The sequence below is a fragment of the Parasteatoda tepidariorum genome, chromosome X1, assembly GCF_043381705.1.
Source record: "Parasteatoda tepidariorum isolate YZ-2023 chromosome X1, CAS_Ptep_4.0, whole genome shotgun sequence".
Taxonomy (NCBI): Eukaryota; Metazoa; Arthropoda; class Arachnida; order Araneae; family Theridiidae; genus Parasteatoda; species Parasteatoda tepidariorum.
This window is the reverse complement of record NC_092214.1, coordinates 4,830,734-4,850,795: the sequence shown is the minus strand read 5'-3', so window position 1 is coordinate 4,850,795 and position 20,062 is coordinate 4,830,734. Positions and strand designations below refer to the sequence as shown.

Here is a 20,062-nt window from a genome sequence, read left to right as displayed (position 1 = left end):
TACATTTTGAACTTAATACATATATATATATGTGTGTGTGTGTGTGTAACTACTTTTAAAACCAATAAAGAAATGAAGAAACATATTTTATCTACAGACAATAGTGATTTCAATTTAATTTAATTCAATTTATTTTAAAGAGAAATCACACATTACAAATGAAATCCAATTACAGTGGTGTTATGCAATGAAAGAAAAAATGAAACATTTGAGCATATATTTTTAAAAACAATAAATTGACATTTTCGTAAAAAATATTATAAAATCTGCATACAGAAAAATTTTTTATATAATTATATTTAAAAGATAATCTTACATATAATTTTAGAGAGATTTTGATAACTGTTGCAATTGAAAACTTCTTTCCAGAAATTATCTTATGATACTTGCTATTCCAAAATTTGAAAGGACAAAAAAAGAATGGGGTGTACACCAAGTCACTCATCCATTAATATCCTTGTTGAGCAACAGAATAATCGTCCAGAAGAAAAATTAAGCACAGATGTCCAGTCTAGTCCAACATCATCTCAGCATGATTCATTTCTAGAAAAAAGTTTTTTTCTAGAAGAAGAATTTCAAGATGAAGAATTTTTACAGGTATTTTGATTTTTAAATGCTTAACAGGTATCTTGATTTTTGTATGCTCACAAATGTTATGCGAATTCAAAATAATCAGTGATAATTTTACATTATTAAAAACGTTTATAACACGTTAAGTGGGAGCCTCCAAACAATAGCCCCCAAAATCCGTTGAGCCTCCAAACAATAATACATGCTCGATATTGCTAATTAAATTCTAGTGATAATCAAAATTTAGCTAAATAAAATATAATAATTCGACATTAAAAGTCGATAAATTGGGCATCTAACGTCAAACCATATCTTTTCTCAGGTAATTTAAAGTCTATATAAAATAACTAAATTCTAAATGTGAGTTTTAAAATAAATTAGTGACTAACATATTTTTTCTATTTCGAGAAAATAATCATTGTCCGAAATAGAAAATGATCTAGAAATAATCGAAAAAATAATCATTGTTTTCTGATTCTAAATTGGTACATAAAATTAGGATAATTAATTTAAATTTAAAACTTTTATGTAACAAAACTAACAATGTATTGTAAAACAAAGACATTTTTAAAAATTATTTATGAACTAATATCAAAGTAACGCGTTTTATATGGAAAATTAGAGAAATTAAAACTTTTCCTGCCTCATAGTGGACGGTATTGATAAGTAGCATTAAAAGCAACAACAAGCTTTCTAAAGCGAGAAAGGATTAATCATTAAGTTTCATGAAATAATTAATTTTATTTTTAGAATAAAGAATAAAAACAAGCTTTGAGCTTCATATATATTGACCAAGATAACCATTTTATTATCTCTTTGGACAAAAAATTTAATGATTAATCTCTTTCTCGATTTAGAAAGTTTGTTGTTATTTCTAATGTTACGTACCAATGTCAGTAAGCCTTCTTGACGAAACCAAGCGAATTTAAAATAGAGGGCGCTTTCTTGCTTTTTAGTTTCGCCATCTATTGCCAAAAATACGACTTCAGCCAGACATGCACACGTCACAGCACAGTTCAACGGGCGGACCCATTCATTCATCCACAGGTAGTAATTCTGACCAGAACCAGAAAACGATTAGTTTCCAATTCAGTACCCCAGAGGTATGGATTTACTATGGGAACATGTAACCGGGCAGACTTAATGTGCAACAGTCATCATTTACTACACGGGGAGTCTTAGGCCGGCGGGGATCGAACTCACGACCTCTTGGACCTGGGCCCAACTAACCCGGATATCCCGGTTATTTGCAGACAAATAATTTCTGCTGCTTTTTATCGCGAAACTAAACGAACAAACTATATTAATAATGAGCAGTAACTAATCGGGAGTTTCATGCTTTCAAAAGCAATTTTAGAATAAATTTTAAATCTCGCTAATTAACATCTCATAAGACGAAATATAAAGTGAACTTCTTAACTTTAAAGTTACCAATTTTTCTCAATCGTTTTATGCTTCAGTCATTCAAATTGTGTAATTCCATGTTTCAATATTTTCTGCTAACTTATTCCACTGAAAGGCTAATCGATAAACTTCAATAACGAAAATAACCTTGAGCAAAATAATTCAATGAAACAAATTTTAATATTAAAAATGCAATGATTGTAACGCTTTCTCGAAAATAAGTATGAGTAATCAATATCGGTACCTAAAAGAAGTGAGTTTTTATTCAAAATCATGATTTATTTTTTCCTTTTAATATATGATTTAACACCGTGGTTCTTAAAATTGAGGTTATCGCCTACTGGTGGCATTTTTTAAAACTGAAAAGCCAAACAACGGATCATAAGAAAAGCTAGATATTAGCTGTAAAATGTGTTTATTTTGTTGATTGTTCTTTCTCAGCTATTTAGGCAAAAACTTATCCAAATTAAATGAATCACATAAAACATAGCAGAAAAACCAATTTTTATAAAATAAATTGATATTTTGACACGATATTTACAAAAAGAAAATTAGAAAAATCCACTAATTGCTATGTATTTACAAGTCTCAAAGAAGTCAATTGTAATTAACAATATTATAATTATTAGCACTCAAATCTTATTGTTCTTGGATTTTGTATTATTAATTAATATCTAGAATTTTAGAGCTTTAATTAATACCCTGTACTTTAGGAAATTATATTTTAGACTTCTAAACATTAAAGATTAATGCTTATTTTGCTTTTTGTTTTTACATGTACTTTTCAAGTGAGAAGTTTATACAGATTGCTTTATTACAGTATAATATAAAAAGAAAAATACAGTTTTCCATCGTTGTTAATAATATGCTCTGTTTCAGACGAACTTAAATGGTAACATTGATTAAAAAAAGTAAGCACCTATAAAATATATGAAGAACAGGTAACAAAAAATTTATAAAAAATAACCTAAAAACTAACTAACTAAAAAAAAATTGTTCATAAAAATAACAAAGGATAACTAGACTAATCAACACCTCAAATCAAAGTAAAGCACGTAGAGTAAAAAAAATTAAAATATACTTTCAGACCCAGAATTTATATTATTATTAAAAACTTTAAAATACATAATAACTATTCAGTATGAGTTAAGAACAGAGAAACACAAAATAAATAATGTTTAAATACAATTTATTGTCAATACTCCAACTGAACCAAAAAGGTTGTCCGATTTAAAACTTTGCTCTAAACCAGTGTTTCCCAAAGTGTGGTACGCGTACCCCTAGGGGTACTGGAACAGTTTAGAGGGGGTACGCGTTCTTATGCGAAATATCTTGCAACAAACGAAAATTTCAAAAAATTTTATTTAAAAACAAAGCTAGACATGAAAATTTACGATTACGTATTTTTCTATTGGCTATTTTTTGCAGAGCTAACTGTTAATAATTAGTGGTGTCAACAGCCAGTTGTGATTTTTAACTTTTGTGTAATTTTCTTATAGTAAAAAATACATAAATTTTTTTATTAGTGGTACACAGTGTTGCGAAAAATTTACAAAGGGTACACAAAAGTCATAAGTTTGGGAACCACTGCTCTAAAATAACGAAATAAAGACTTGTAAACATTTTAAATTAATGACCATAACCTTGAATTACACTTGTTTTCAAACTCGAGTAATCACTAAGTTAGAGAGTGGGAATTAAATCAGAATTGCTTGTTTTAATTACATCAAAAATGAAATTAATTTTGATTTTTAAGTTGTAAGGGATTGTGATAGCCCAGCAAGCAGTATTTCTTTTAATTACTTATAATTTTTTGCTCGGTGTAAAAAAAATAAATCTAATGGGCGAATGTACGGAAAGTAGATCTAGATGTTAAATAAATAATCCCAAGAAGAAGCAGTAATATATTATTATCTTCAAAAACATACAAATTGGAAAAAACAGTCGGCATGTTTCAAGCGCTAAAAACAAACGTCCATTTTTAAGACTTGCCAGACGTGAATGACACGCAAGACACGTCTGGGAAGTCTTGAAAATTGGAGTTTGTTTTTGAGAGCTTGAAATATGTCGAATGTTATTTCCAATTTGTATGTTTTTGAAGTGAATGAAGTTTTTAATCAAATAATACACATCCAGATACATAAATTGATCAAAATTTTTGGATTTTGTGGCAGTTTTGAGCATTGAGAATAAATATCGTGATTCCGTTAGGTATCACTTTTGCTGTAAAAGTTAAAGGAATGCTGATGCCGCAAAAATATTTAATTGATAGTACTATACCAATAATTTATTAAAAGTTCCAAAATCGAACTTCATCCTTATTTAAATATTTTTCTTCATGTTTAATGACATTCAAATATTTTATGAAATATGACCTTTATAATATTTCAATTGAAGTATATGTATTCGGTTGAAAACTATAATTAAAGTTTTGTGATCAAACAAGGATAATGTTTGCTTAAAAATGAAGAAAAATGTCCCAATTGAATTAAGTCTTTTTACTACAATAGATTTCGTAGAAATTCAGATATAGTCTTTATGATATCCCTTCAGCAAATAGTGCTGATGTCAAATTTTTAACACTAACTATCAAACATTCGTCCAATAGACTATTGACTTATGCCAGTTTTAGAAAGTCAAGATGTTACCGTAACACTTTAACATCTTCAAAGATTGCAAACGGTTAAATTTTTTAACTTGTCTAAACATTCGCCTGATAATTTATTGATTTTTGCCATTTTTGGGAAGTGTAGATGCTGCTGTAATATTTAAAAATTTTCAAAAATTGCAAAAGTTGCATTTTTTCTTTTGTTTTTTATTGCAGTAAAAATGAAACAGTATTTCTCCGAAGCTAAACTAATTTTTTGACATAAAGAAAAATAATCATGCTTTTAACTCTTAGTCCATGAGACGGATGATTAATTATAGTATAACACTGATTGAAGTTTAATTATTAAGATAAAATTGATGGTGAAAAAACTTCAATAAACCACTCTTAATGTTTGAATTATTTTTTTAAATTTAACTACCCATTTGTATTTTTAATAATAGTTTGAAATTGCAAATCGACTCAGTCCTTCAATAAATATGCGATTCTTCATACCGAAATTAAATGGAATATTGTTTTTTTTTTTTCATTTATTATACTAAACAAGAAAATAGTATTAGAAGAATATAATATAGTGGATTTTCTAACACGATTTATGAGTTATGATGCATTTTTTAATATGAGTTGAATGTTTGTGTAAAAAGGTAAGAGGGTGGGCATTTTATGATCCCCCAATAAGATAAAAATTAGAAACTATTTCTTTTGCATTGAAAATCTATCACCATTCGTCATGATATTAGCAAAAGAAGACTAACTATTGCCTTTATCTCCATCATATAACAGATAAATAGCATTTTCAGTCGGAAGATCTACATTATCATGACATAAATACGAGGAAATAAAGCTAAGTAAAAGTTGTTTTTGTTTTATTTCCATTAACAAAATTGTGTTATAGATTTCTCTTTGACATGTCAAGGAAAATTTCTTTTTATTCATTTATAGAAACATTTGTTCCGGTTCTTGTTTTGCTTATTGCGGTTGTAAGAAAATAAATTTTTTTTAAAGAGAACACCATTACTGGTGTCAAGATTTTTTTCTCTATTTTAATTTATTGACCATATAACATTTCAAAACTAATTAATATAATAATATGTAATTCTAAATATATTTGAAATATAATTTATAATGCGTATAAAATCAAAGGGGTAAAATTCCTCCCAAATAACACTTATTTAAAGACAGGCGCCATAAGCTTTATCATGGCTCTTCCGATTTACCGAAAAAATATTTTCCATAATATTTAAATTTTAAAATAAATATTAATGATATTTAACTTACTCGAATTATTAATTTCCAATTAATAATATCAATTAAGTACTCATGGTAAATCGGTGGTAGGTAAGGCAGTAAACTCAATATTTTGCTGTACTTCTCTCTTGTTCTAGGCCTTGATGTTTCATACAATGACAACATAGTAATCTTGATGAGATCTTTTAAACTGTTTTTATTATTTGATTTAATAACTATCATATTATTTGACAAATACGTACGCTTCAATTCTTTGGAATAGGAAACCCAAACCAAACAGTTGGACTTGCGAGACTAGCGAAACAATGCTTAAATCAAGTAAACAACATCAAAATATAAATTGAAGCGAAAAAAGGCAAACTTGCAGTGTTCGCTTTCGCTTTATTTACCAGAAACTGACAAACTTGCAATGTGCATGCTTCCACTGGCACTTATTCTCAGACACTGTTGCCTAACGAGCGATTATTTCCAAAATGAGCAGTAATTTTAGAAATCAAATAAAAGTTTTTTTTACCTTCATTAATGGACTTATAGGCTTCTTTGAAAAAAAAAGTTTTTTTGCGATAAAATTTTTAATTTATACGAATTATTAATTTCCTATTAAAAATTACGCATGAGTACTCGTGGTAAATCAGAGGCATGCAAAGCATTAAATTCCTTGTTTTTGTGCACTTCTCTCTTGTTATAGATCGTGAATATTTATACAGAGGCAAGATAGTAACCTTGCTGGGATCTTTTTATTTATTCTTTTCTGATAATTCGCTTTAATAACAATCATAATATTTGAATAATACGCACTCTGCAGTTGATTGGTATAGGAAACAGAAATCTAATAGATGGACTTGCGAAGGAATACTAAACAAAATCAGGTAAATAACTTTGATATTTGTGGGTAAACTCCCGGGAAATCATTTCGAGGGCAAACTCGCAATGTGCATGTTCACATTGGTACTTATTCTCAGGTGGTGTAGTTTAACGAGAGATTGTTTCCAAAATATACGTAATTTGAAAATAAAATAAAAGTTTTTTTACTCTGGTTATTAGAAATGAACTTATTCTACTTTTAAAAAAGTGCTTTTGCAATAAAATTTTTAGCTGAAATTATGTTTATTATTTAAACAACAAATCGTACGCCATTTAATGTATGATTATAAATATAAAAAAGAGATATTTATTTCTCCCTAAAATTACTATTAACTCATTTTCCCCAAATCATTATATCATTTTCAATACCATATTTTATTTCATTTCCAATATAATCATTTCAAAATATCATTTTCAAAAATATCATGTCAAAATATGTCAAACATTTTGAAATTATTTTTCAAAATATTTTGAAATAATTTATATCATTTTCAAAAATAACAGCTCATATAATGCTAAACTATTATTTTAGGAATCAATTAAGAGCAGTACATCACAAATATCTACTAAATCCAATACAAGTTGGGATTCCGGTATGTATGAGCTTGATGATGAATATTCGCACATTATTACAGAAAACTCAGACCCTAGTAAGGTTCAAGAAGTAAACAGTCAATTCATTCCACGAGACGGTATTGGTAAGCAAGACCTTGCTTCATAACTCCTTGAATCACATAGTTAAAAAATAGCATCAGTAGTCAGACTTTTAAGGAAAAGTAGTTCGAAATTTGTTTATATTTTTTTAAATTTTTAATAATACAGGGTTATTCATAATTCCCTCCGGGCAGGAACTGGACTATCGCATTGATGCATGCCGTGTGACCAAGGGTTCACACATAGAACACCTCTGTAATGTATATAAGTAAAACTTGAATAGTTTCGGAATAATTTCATATGTTTCTTTTTTTCATATTCGTCTTCTTTTTTTCACTACAACGCTTCGAAACCCCGAAGGGAATTATGAATAATCCTGTATAACTGTACGGTTGCTGAAAAAGATTTTACACAATGGTAGTAAATGAACAAGTAAAGTTGGAAAGAATTTTTAGTAATTAAACTAATTAAACATTGAAGAGCTAAGTAAGCTAACAAGGTAGATCATATTTACATAACTTAATTATTGGTTTGTCGTGGTAGGGTGAAATTTTTTTTGAAACTTTAAGATTTAATACGTCAAACTGCTATAATGCTGCTACTACTAAGGATTTTTTTTTCTTTAACATCCAAGTTTGCATCTATATATATACATATATATATATATTATTTATTCCTTTTTTTAATGTTTCAATTACGAAATAAATGAAAATAGAAAATTTTTTATGTCTCCTCAATCTTTAAATATTTCGTTCCGGCTGTCTTTGACAGTTAAAATTGTCGTCCACTCATAACTTTTATTTTAAGTCATAGATAACGAAATCCTCAATTTCTTAAAATTACCACAATTTAGAGCGGATATCAGAAGAAGTCACCATGTCCTCCCAACAATGCGTTGACTTTTACGGCTTTATTGAAATGAGTAAAAGAAATTCTCAAAAGAAATAATACTTTCAAAAAATATCAGGTGAAAATTACCAGAATCAATAAAAATAAATATAATCAATGATCATCTTTGTTAGTATATAAACTTTATTTCCATCTAAAAAGGAGTTTTATTTATTTTATTTTATAACCGTCGCAGAAATGCCGACCCAATTTTTTGGGTTTACGACTACTAATGTTCAACTTCGTAGCGTTGTAATTTTGAACTCAATTCAGAAGACAAGGGAACTCCTGGATCAAGTATTGGGGAAAATTTTGCATTCGTGGAGGACTTTTTGAGGAAACTAATCCGCATTTGCGTTACATGGAGAGAAAAATCACAAAAAACTCCCACTGCAAGGATACTCTAACCCATGATCCGTCTGCCACTGAGGATGCTTTTACGTCAGCACTGTGGTCGGTACAAGCTGGATGCGGAATGAAAGGCAAACGCTCAATCCCCTGAGTAGCCACGTCTGAAAAAAATGTTTAATATTAAATTTCGATTTTTGCTAGTTTTAAGACATCCTATAAATATCAGTTCTAAACGAAGTAATGACAATCTATTTTCCAAACCCAAAGTATTTTCTTATATAATTCTAATTTTCTAAAATAATTGAGGTACGAAAATTATATAAACGAAACACATAAAATAATGTCTGCTACAATAACATAAGAAATAAATCGTATTAAAAAAAGTTAGATTAAGAGAGTGCTATAACGCGAGAAAAACTTTACATGGCAAATAATGTTTAAAGTTGAAAGAAAAATTAGTTCAGGTAAACTATGAAGTTTCAAGTGCAGAACAAAAATTTTTTTCAAATTATCAAAATGCAAACAAATTATTACCGGATAACTTCTCTTCTGCGCAATCCTAAGTAATTTTAAATTTTGCCATAAAATTTTTTGCATTTTTATATTTTGAAAACATTCTTGCATCATTTGAAACTTCATGGTTTACTCTTGATTTACCTAAACTAGCTTTTCTCAAAACTTTAAAATAATTATGTTAGTAGAAGAGAATCTTCCATGAAGGATTTTTCCTGTGATATAGCGTGCTCTTAATATTTCGGCTTTTTAAATCTGCACATGGATTCCGTCTCCATAGAAATGCATGATTTCAGACAAACTAAACTGGTTTGCTATTTTACAATAAAACTATAAATAATAACTATCACCTTATACCCATTTTTTAGATAAAATTGAAGTATCTTATCTAGTTTAGTAACTAATTTCTAAAATAAAGTATTTTAATATGACATTACAATAAATAATTCCGTATTATATTTGTAGAGCTACTAATACAAGGGAAAGCTTGCCCAAGGAAATTAAGCTCCCGCGATCGAGAAAAAATGGCGCAGCAAGCAGTCATTGAAACATTGAAAGATGAAGGTCTTGTGATTAGACCTGGGTCTAGAGCTGTTGGAGGAATAAGGTACGATTTTTTCTATTTTCCTGAGAAAAATTAAAATAAATAACCTACATAGATTCATAAGAAAGAAACACTTTGATTTATTAATATTTCCCTGGTCGATTAGTACTAAAAACTACTGAACCAACGCGCAGATTTCAGAGACTAACTGAATATAATAATTAAATAAATATAATGAAAAGACATTGGATTACCCAAAACTAAACTTTTTCATTTTACAGGATATTCCGGAATTTTGAAAAAATTTACGTTTATAAGCACAATATTTTTAAAAAAAAGTAGTTTCTGCAGATCAGTAACTGTTATTATTAAATGTTAAATTTTTGTTATTAGCTGTTAACTGATTAATTTCAGTAAATGTTATTATTAATAAATTAATTTGTATTAACCTGCATTTTCAGCTTTTCATTTGCCTTGTTGGTCAGCTCCTTGTTGTTCAGCAAGGGTGGTTACTCAAAACTTTAAAGATTTTAACAGAGAGCTTTGAATTTAAAAAGATAACAAATAAAATCTTAACAAGTTTACTTGATATAAATGCCATTGATACTTTGACATTTTGAATGCTTAATACTGTAAACGAATCCTCGCTATAAAAACTTAGCTGATGGGGTACATATGTAATAATCAACACTACTTAATAACAGCAGCATTCAACTCCCAAATAAATACGCTTGAAAAGCTTACTTTTGCAACTTAATCGAGCAATTTTGTGTGGCTCAATTATATGTCTGCTCACGAACTGGATTACGGTAGGGCATTCGGGGTACATTCTCAGAACTCAAACTTTTAAGTGGCCTCCAAATTGCAACTAACTAATTACTTTTAAAATTTCATTTCAAAAATTTAAATTTTAATAATTTTGTAGAAAAATATTCATTAAGTGATTCGAATTCTTTTAAATATCCCTGCGTTTTTACAAAATGAAGAGGCCTCCAAATAGGATTTGTGACCTCGAAATGTGTAAATCGGTCCCTGTGTCATATTCCAAAAAACTAGCTACTGAAATCGATTAGGATCTTCTGAACGGCTTGTCGTTCTTGCATTCATACCCTAAGTTACACACTAAGAGAAAATTCTGATTACTGTAAGGCAATCTGAATTGGAGAAACTGTCACTTGTTGTAGAGGTAGAAGGAAGTATACAATTAAGTTAAAATACCCCTAACCACGGCTTCGAATCAAGAAATCGGCAAATAAACCAGTAGTAAAAGCTCCTGGTTTGGTGAAGGTTAACAGGAATTGCATTTAAGTGCGGATAAAAGGTTTTTAGAACACCCTTTAATAGTTTTTCAAGCTAACCACGATTCTTTGACTTCCAGAAGACAAATGGAAAACTCTGAACTCTGGCAGGCAGTCGGATGCATTGAAACAGGACACTCTATCCCAGATATTTCTCTTTTTTTTTTTCGACGTCCATCATTCTCTCATTTCAGGATTATGCAAATAATTCGAAACCAGCTAAACAGTTTTCCGAAGACCTATGGCTGGATATCCAAGGGTTACGACCCTCGCGGAGGATCGATATATTGCAGTTGTAGCCAAGCGTAATCAAAATGCGACCTCCTCACTTTCACTTCAATGGTTACAGCGGTCATTTGGTAAGACGATATCTACGACTACTGTTCGTCTGCCGCCACTGTATGCCCGGGTACCACGAGTTTGTATTCTTTTATCTGACCAATCCGAAGAGGCACGATTAAATTGGTGCCGCAAGCATGTGAATTGGACTGTGTCTGATTTGAGCAACGTTATGTTCTCAGATGAGTCTAGATTTTCCCAGCAACCCGAAGACAAGCGTCTAAGGTTCTACGAGGAAACAAGAAGCATGCAATAGGCAGCAGAACCTCACCGAACATCACGCATTTTGAGGTGGAAGCTTCATGGTCTGGGCAGAAAATTCAATGGAATATTGCACAGACCTGCACATCTACAAACGAAAATCTGCGATGGCTGTACGGTATCCATATGGAGTCCTAAATACAACTATGGAACTGAACGCTGCAGCAGTTGGTCCCACTTTCATTTTACTGGACGACAACGCACCTATTCATAAAACTACCTTCGTTGACAACTATTTAGAAAGTGGGGGAGTTGCGCTTATAGAGGGACCGACTTACTCATCGGATTTTACTCTGATTGAAAATCTTTAGAATTCCCTCTTTCGAGCTATGAGAATATCCTTCTTCAGCCACTCTCACAGATTTAGTAACTGCTCTAAAAGAGGAATTGCAATCACTGAACTCATGTGGACCACATGTTGTACACTCTGTGTGAAAATGAGTGAGAGTGAGAATGAAATGAAAATGAGCTCACATACCTTATTTACGTCAGATATTGTTATTGTTTTTCTTAATTTTAAACATAGTTTTGTGAATGACGCTCATAAGACGTCTGCATAACTTTATGCAAATTCAATATATTTTTCCTTTCTGCATGCTATTCTTCCTTCTGTTTTATGAATGAACATGTTTGTTACTTTCCTGCAGCATTTCTGGTAAATCAAAGTAGTGCTTGTCGATTTTTTCGCATTTCACTGTTCTGTACTTAACTTTTAGATATGTCCTTACTGCATTTATTTTACAGATTGTAAGTAGAGAATTTATCCTAGTTGTATACCCTATCATGTTTATAGTATTACATTATATTTTTGAATTAATCAATAAATCTATTTTCCCATTTAAGGTTTGACTTCGTTCCAGCTGAAAATACTCTTTCAAAATCGTCTTCATCATGTCCCAAACTTCCACCAATCAATATTCGCAAGAAATACAAACGAAAAAAAGCAGAACTTACTTACGAAGAAATCGAACAGAAACTAATTAAAGCTGAAGAAAGAAGAAAGGTATTCAATTTATCTCTAAGAAAATTTTATCGGTAGAAACCACAAAGAGCATTTACTCTTATTCTCGTAAATGGATAAAAGTTTTTGATATGAAATTCATTAAAAGAAGGATTAGAAGGCTGCTTTTTATTCACTTTTTTTCTAATTATATTTTACACAAAAATCTAATTGGAGTAAAAACTTTTAAAAATTGAAATTTACAAAATACTTTTTTTTTCTTAATGGAATTGTAAAATTTATCGAGCTAATTTTTTTACTCTATAACAGAGATGGGCTATTCAAGAAAATTTTAGTCATGGCTAAATTTAGACAGAATAATTTTATTCTGAATGAATTTTCATCAGCAAATGTTGTCATTATTCATCATTCATTATGCAAATTTTTGAATAATCATTGATGAATAAATTCTTTAGTCTTGACTAATTTTCTGAATAAAATTTTGAATAACCTGGGAAAAAGGCAAATATTATGTAATTTCTTTTAAAACTTGCACGCTGATTATAGTAATCGATAGAAATTAATTAATTACATCTATAATTACACACTAATCTGCTATAGGTAATTCGTGTTTAAAATTATCACGATAAGAAATAATCAAAATTTCTCCTTACAAGCAGTTATGATTATTTGTAATCAAAAAAAGTAATTAATCAGTATTAAAAGTAATCGAAACCTATGACTGCTAACAATCGTTACTACTTGTAATCATAAAGTACGATAACAAGAAATCATAATCTAAGGATTATTAGCAATCTCAAATACAAGTAAATATAATATCTCAAATACAAGTAAGTATAATAGACGATTACTGCGCTATTAACTATAATCATAATTTCAAGTGAGCTTGATTACATTGTAATCGGGATTGTATAAAATTTTATTACTTTTCGTAACAATGCATAACTTGTATATCTAAACTAATTTTATTGCTTGGTTTACTCATGAAAAATTATAAACATTATATTATATATAAACATACGTATGTTTATGCATTATACGTGCATAAATACGTATGCATATTGTATATACGTAAATATATACGTATGTATATTGTATGTACACATGACATTAGGGTACATTATGTGTATATTATATGTGTAAGTTGGCGTTCTGTTTGCAATTACGTACATACACGGGTAAATCCTCTGCATGTGAAAACTTACACACGTAAGCAGACGCGTTGTATGTACATACGTAAGTAAGTTCGAATGTTTGTACAGGCATACTTACATTCGAATGCACGATGTATACACATGCGTACATACATACGTAGGTACGTTGTATGTACAAATATACACACATATGTACATAGATTGTCATTATACAGAGTGCAAACATGCATATGCAAGTACATTGTATAAACATCAGTACGTACTTTGTACACATATGCGTAAAAATAATGTGCAAACTACGTATAATATGTACCTAGATTATGCGTACAAGCGTACGTAATGTAGGTACGTTTTGCACATACACATATACATTGTAGAACACATATACAAAGTATATACACGTATGCATTGTATGCACGTACGTACATACAATGCGCACGTTTATATACATACATTGTCTGTTCATTTGTTAAATAAATATAAATTAAATAAATAAATATGATGTATTTATTTAATTACGAACATCTTATTTATCTATACATGCATGTAATTTGTATCAGTAAAAAAAATTATATCCTATATAAACTTTCGTAAAGTCGTGTCAAAGTTTTCAAAAAATTTTATATTTGTAATAAGTTTAGTAGCTTTTCTAATAAATTATTATAACTTTTCTAATAAATTCTGTTGTTTCTCAAATCGTAAAATAGGCAATGATTTATATTTTATTTGCTAATATTAAACAATAATAACTAAAAATTAACTTTTGTTATTTATTTCTGTTTTTCATTTCTTTTTCTGAATGTTAAAATATGACATGTTTAACTAAGGAATGTAAAATATGGTCAAACTAAATAAAAATCACAAAACTAATATGATTTTGCTGGAAAAAGCAAAATAAAGTAGAATAAAATTTTGAATCCTGGGAAAATTATTAAAAAAATTAGTTTTATGCATTCCTCTTCATCATCATTTTTGAAATGTAATTTTATCTTAGAAGACCTTTGATTAGGAAATTATTACTTCCAAAGTAAATTATTAAACTATGAGACATCAAAATTAAGATTTCGAATTTCATATTACTACGTACTCGGAAGAAAGAAAAAGTTACTGAAAATCAAAATTTTGCGTACTTTATTTTTTTAATGTTTGTGTACTTTTACAAAAATTAGAATTTTTATTATTAATTTTATATATAAACAAATCTATTTTGACGTTGACAGCGTTTTTTAATCATTTAATTATTTCTTCAATCAATCTTACTCTTTGACGCAGAATTTTTATTAAACATATTTTTCATGCTTTTTTCCTTATTTTGCTTTATTTAGGTCAACATAAGTGAAAAATATTAGATTTAGCATTTTAATAATTGGTTATGAAATACAGCATAAAACAGTGCTTTTTTTTTGCGTTAAAGGTCTTCCTAACACGGCTCCCTTCCAAGCAATACTTTTTCAAATTCGTACTCATTTGTAGTTATTTAGGTCTAAGAGAAACAGTTATTCATCATTGAAATTATTTTAATTTACAAATTCAATTATTCATAAATTTTTGTAACATGAATGAAAAAAATACTTCTTTTTTTGGGTTTCATATTTTAGTACAAATAAAATTCCAATTATCTAACAGATTTTTTTTTAGTAGCTATTAGACTGTATTTTACGATTAAAAAATACCAAAATATATTTTTTACTTGTATTAAGAGCTTCAAAAAAATAGATAAAAATATATGAAATATATGTCCAATCTGTCAAAGGGTTAAATCCCTTTTCAGATAGATTGAGCATGCGTGGAAAAAAGGGATTGCTTAGGAGCTCGTACGGTTTTTTTTTTTTTTTTTTTTTTTTTTTTTTTTTTTTTTCTCGAACATCAGGAGGTGGTGTAAAACTGGAGAGGGGAAATGTATTTTAAGTCTCTTTATTTAATTTTCACAAATAAACTAATGAATATGGATGGTTGATCATGTAAAGCTCAACACAGATGGTGCTAGGGGTTAAAATTCGTCGTAAAATTCCGTACTACTTCTGATTGATTTTTACACCTAAGCTTGAAAAAGCACGTCAACCAACATTGGTTGTAGTGTTTACAAAATAACGTGTCTTTTCAATTTAAATTTCAATTAAACAAACAAAAAATATTTTCGAAAATTCCTCAAGCATGCTATGATACAACCCAAAAAATGACACTATTTTGCCTGACTATAGCCAAATAAGGGATGACACTCAAAACATCATCGCAAACCTTACACTTCATATTAATTTTCTTAAATGTGTTTTACTCTCACAACCAGTTAAAATTTGCAAATTACAGGGAACTCTTATGAATGGTGGAATTACGCGTAGTGTGTTATACAGTCTAAGAACAAAATTAACGCACGTGAGTTTTATTTGGAATAGTCACAACAGAATATTGTTTTATATTTTTCCCAGTCAACAGCGCCATCTGTTACAGAACTTTGTAAAAATTTTGAAATTTGTTGAGAATAAGTTCTCGAGTTTTCTTAAGAAAACACAGCAAACCATACATTTTCATCTCTGAACATTATTTTAATTGATATTTCAAATCATCAGTTACTTTTTAGAAACCCGGTCGATTTATGGATGTTCTTGGCAAATGACTTATTCTATGAAACAATTAATGTTCTATAACAACTCAAAACACTATTGTTTGTGATAATAGCAACACTATGAAGGAATTGTTAGAAGTTAATGTTATTCCATAATTATAATTAATGTTAAATATAATGTTGTTATTATTAATAATTAATATTATTCCACACATTACTGATAGAACCAAAAAATAAACTTCCGCAATCACTTTGTAATTCTAATCATTTTCATGTTCTTTTGAGTTATTAAATTTCATGTAAGTTTGGTTCAATTTGAAAAATTCGTTCATGGTGTTTAAATTTTCACATGTGTGTAGTTAATTTATTCTTATTCCATTGAGAAAATTTACGCGGTGAATTGCATAACCAATTTTAAAAGTACACCATACTAAATAGTATTTTGAAAAGTGTTCACTTTTAGCAAAATTAGTACCTGTGAATCTGCCATTTAACTTACTTTACACCCTTGAACCCTGACACATTGCTTTTCTTTACATGTAAATATAAATATGTGATCTACCCTATACTGTTACTGCACTGTAATAAATTTTGGTGTAAATACAAAACTGTAGTTATCGTTCTAAAAAAAAAGATTGCAAAATTGACAAAATAATATTGTTTGATAGAATTAAAACGAATATATTGCTAAAAATTTGCTTATTTTTTAAACGAAATACTTTTGCAGTGAAGCCATAAATTTATTCTAAAACGCATTAAAATACGAGCTGTCAATAAACAAACAAACAAAAAATGAATAAATAAATAAATAAAACTATAACAGTAAAAAAGTAAATTAAAACTGTGTGACTACATGCACTGTAAAAAAAATTGAGTTTACCTCAATACCAAAAATGGTGGCAACTATAAGCCAAACTTTTTTACAGTGTATAATTAAATTCAGCCATATTAAAGATTATTTTGAGGTAGCAACAAGATTAACTTCGTAAAATTTTAAATTTTTTTAGTCAAATTCGGTTCTGATGAAAATATATTTTAAAGGATATTGAAGTGGATAATCCTCTGGCGTAAAACACCACTGTAAAAAGTATTTTAGTCGTTATTCCGTTATTTAGTTGAATGTTATTTTGTTACTCATTCATAATTTGTTGACAATGAAGCGAAATAAATAACATTCATTATATACCTAAACCGGTCAAAATTTACAAATTTTAACAATTTCTCTAGAGTTATAGTTTTTAATAAAAAGTAATCAATCTAATCATCAATTTTTTACAGTTCTTAACTTCCTGAGCTGGTAATGAGACAAAACATAGAGTAAAATTTCACATATCTTATAAATATATTTAATTCTAGAAAAAACTTGAAGAAAAGCTTAGTAAATTAAATTTGAAAGATCGTCAGGAGTTGCAAGCAACGTTGGAACAACAAACAGAAATCAACCGTCAAAAAATAGAAGAAAAATTAACAACAACTTTGAAGAGTAGGTGAGTAAAATAGAAATACAATCCATTCATACAAAAATATGTATTTTGTGGGATATTAATTTAAATTTAAACTTATTTTATTCTTGATTGCAAATATGCTATATATTTGGAATTATTTTATTGCTAGCCAAAACTGACGTGGATAAAAAATAATAATAATAAATAAGTAAATTCTTGTTCCATTCTATAAGACATATTTTTAGGTTTTCAAAACAAATTTATTTTTATTTCTGAGTCTGTTTGAAAAATAAAATAGATTGATTACAGTAGGATAATTTACTACATACACGAAAATGGAGGATGTTATTCAGAAATGCAGACTATTTGCATAAAGCAATATTTATAGTAAATATATTTTTATTTACATAGTAAATATATTTTATTTTTATATATTATTAATATAGTAAATTTATTTTTATTTAGTTATATATTTTAAATTACTTTGAAAAATGCATACTAATTTTAATAATAAATCCAATATGATTTGAACACATTTTTCTGATTTTCATGGATTATTTCCTCATATATTTTAGAGACAATAGAGAGATTTTTCGCTATCATGTAGTATCCTGTATGTCGATTTATGTAAATTCTGCGCTAACTCTATAAATATCCAAGATTGTTCGGTAGTACATATATTAACGTGCAGGATTCAATATGAGAGAGGAATATCTCTCAACTCAACCAGGGGTATACAAATTCTAATTGCCATAGTATCTAAAATATTGTCTAAATATTGTTTTTTTTTTTTTTTTTTTCTAATTTTAAAAACGAAAATCTGGTATTTTTGGGAGGGTTGCTCACTCTAAAAAATTGGTTCTGGCTCTTAGAAATTTTTAATTTTTATAGATCCTAGCAAAGAAAACATTATAAATTTCTCAAAACATAGCCAGCATAAAATTAAGATCTAAAAAAAATGTACAAAAAATTAGCTTCTAATAAATATTTCCAATTTGATGTCCATGATTAATAAATGAGATGGGTTATTTTTACAATTTCTGATTATTTGATTATAAAAGATCCAGAAAAAAAGCACCTAAAAGGAAAAACAAATAAATGCTCCTCTTAAAATCCATTTAAGTAGTGAATTTTAAGTTGTTCAGGAAACATTTTTTTGTTATTCTTTTCAGAACAGATTTCAGCTTTTTTTTAAAGTAAATTGTCTTATATAATTTTAAAAACTTCGAAATTTAAAATAGGAAATAAAAGGTTATTTATATTTACAAAGCGTATCTTTTTTATAAGTTATTTTAGAAAAATGTTGACACCTACTTTTCTTATTTCAGAGAAAAACATTTTATAGAATTGCGAGATAAGTTGAAAGCTCGTGAAGAACACGCAAGAAAAGTGAGAGAAAGGAAACAAATGCAAGAAAGTGGTTTTAAATACATAATGCCACCTTGAAATTATGAAAAATAAAATAGTTATTTTTGTTCTTGCTCTTTTCATATTTTATCAAAACTTACAAACTAGTTTACAGATCATAATCAAATCAAAATAAAAAGTTTCGTTATAATTCCCAAGTTCAAATAGTTTCACATTTAGATAATTTTTTTTTAATTAATAACCATGAGAGAATTCTTAAAAAGCACAGCTATTTATTTATATGTGTCTTATAGCAATTCCAAAATTTTTTGAATGAAATTTATTAAAATAATTAGAAGTTACCCAGCAACATGCAGTATTTACCATGTAAAATGACATTAACGATTGTAAGACCCAGAAACAAGAAAGATGTTTTCTTTTAACTTATCAAGCAGGCAGAGATTTTCTTATATTCAAGTTAGAATTGCACTGGGGAACATTCCTGTTGCATGAGATTGTTTTAACGGATCTTGGATATTTTCCCGTCGCGGATTTTTAAACTGCAATCAGTTTTTTCTCCAAGCTACGGTTTTCCTTTTTATAACACTTTTAGTCTATTTTTTGTCGAAATGTACAAGTTTAAGAACGTTATATGTAAGAGGGAGACGAATAAATGTTTCGACAAACTTCTAAAGGAATCAGAGCACATGATCCGGATTAAAATTACATTGGAACCGCCCGGATATGTCAAACGCCGCTAGGGGAACCTCACTATTATGAACTCTGTTTCTTCCCGTGTTTCTGAACAGGTCATACTAGGAAAGTGCCCAAAGTGGTTAGTGACATTTCTGGGCATGGGTTCCTATGCAATTTTAATCCTAATGATGTGCTCTAACTCCCCATGAAGTTAACGCGATCTCTGGGTATATATAACGAGTTTAAACTTGTAATTTCAACAAAAAATGACATTTGTAAAAATCTGTAATTTTAAGAGCAAAACTAATTTCAGATTTGATATCCGAATTAGGCAAGATAAAGTATTTGCATAAA

The 20,062-nt window shown here is 28.7% G+C and overlaps 1 protein-coding gene and 1 long non-coding RNA gene across 4 annotated transcripts; one reads left to right on the top strand and one right to left on the bottom strand.

The window, feature by feature from the left end:
• Positions 1-73: 73 nt before the first annotated feature.
• LOC139427146 (uncharacterized) lies at positions 74-6,336 on the bottom strand. Its single transcript, XR_011638304.1, has 2 exons — positions 5,861-6,336; positions 74-543 (listed from the first exon to the last, which is right to left on the bottom strand). It is a non-coding gene; the product is annotated as an uncharacterized lncRNA (long non-coding RNA).
• Positions 421-19,142, top strand: LOC107450542 (stathmin-2-B). Of its 3 annotated transcripts, none has more exons than XM_016066361.3 (6): positions 421-597; positions 7,227-7,392; positions 9,566-9,707; positions 12,386-12,545; positions 17,577-17,707; positions 18,994-19,142. In XM_016066361.3, the coding sequence occupies exons 1-6, from the start codon at positions 421-423 to the stop codon at positions 19,109-19,111; spliced, it is 894 nt and encodes a 297-aa protein (XP_015921847.1). In that variant the 3' UTR covers positions 19,112-19,142. The 3 variants fall into 3 exon arrangements, with proteins under 3 accessions (XP_015921847.1, XP_071044071.1, XP_042896586.1); XM_071187970.1 differs by lacking the exon at positions 421-597 and adding an exon at positions 1,510-2,227; XM_043040652.2 differs by lacking the exon at positions 421-597 and adding an exon at positions 6,428-6,699.
• Positions 19,143-20,062: the final 920 nt, after the last annotated feature.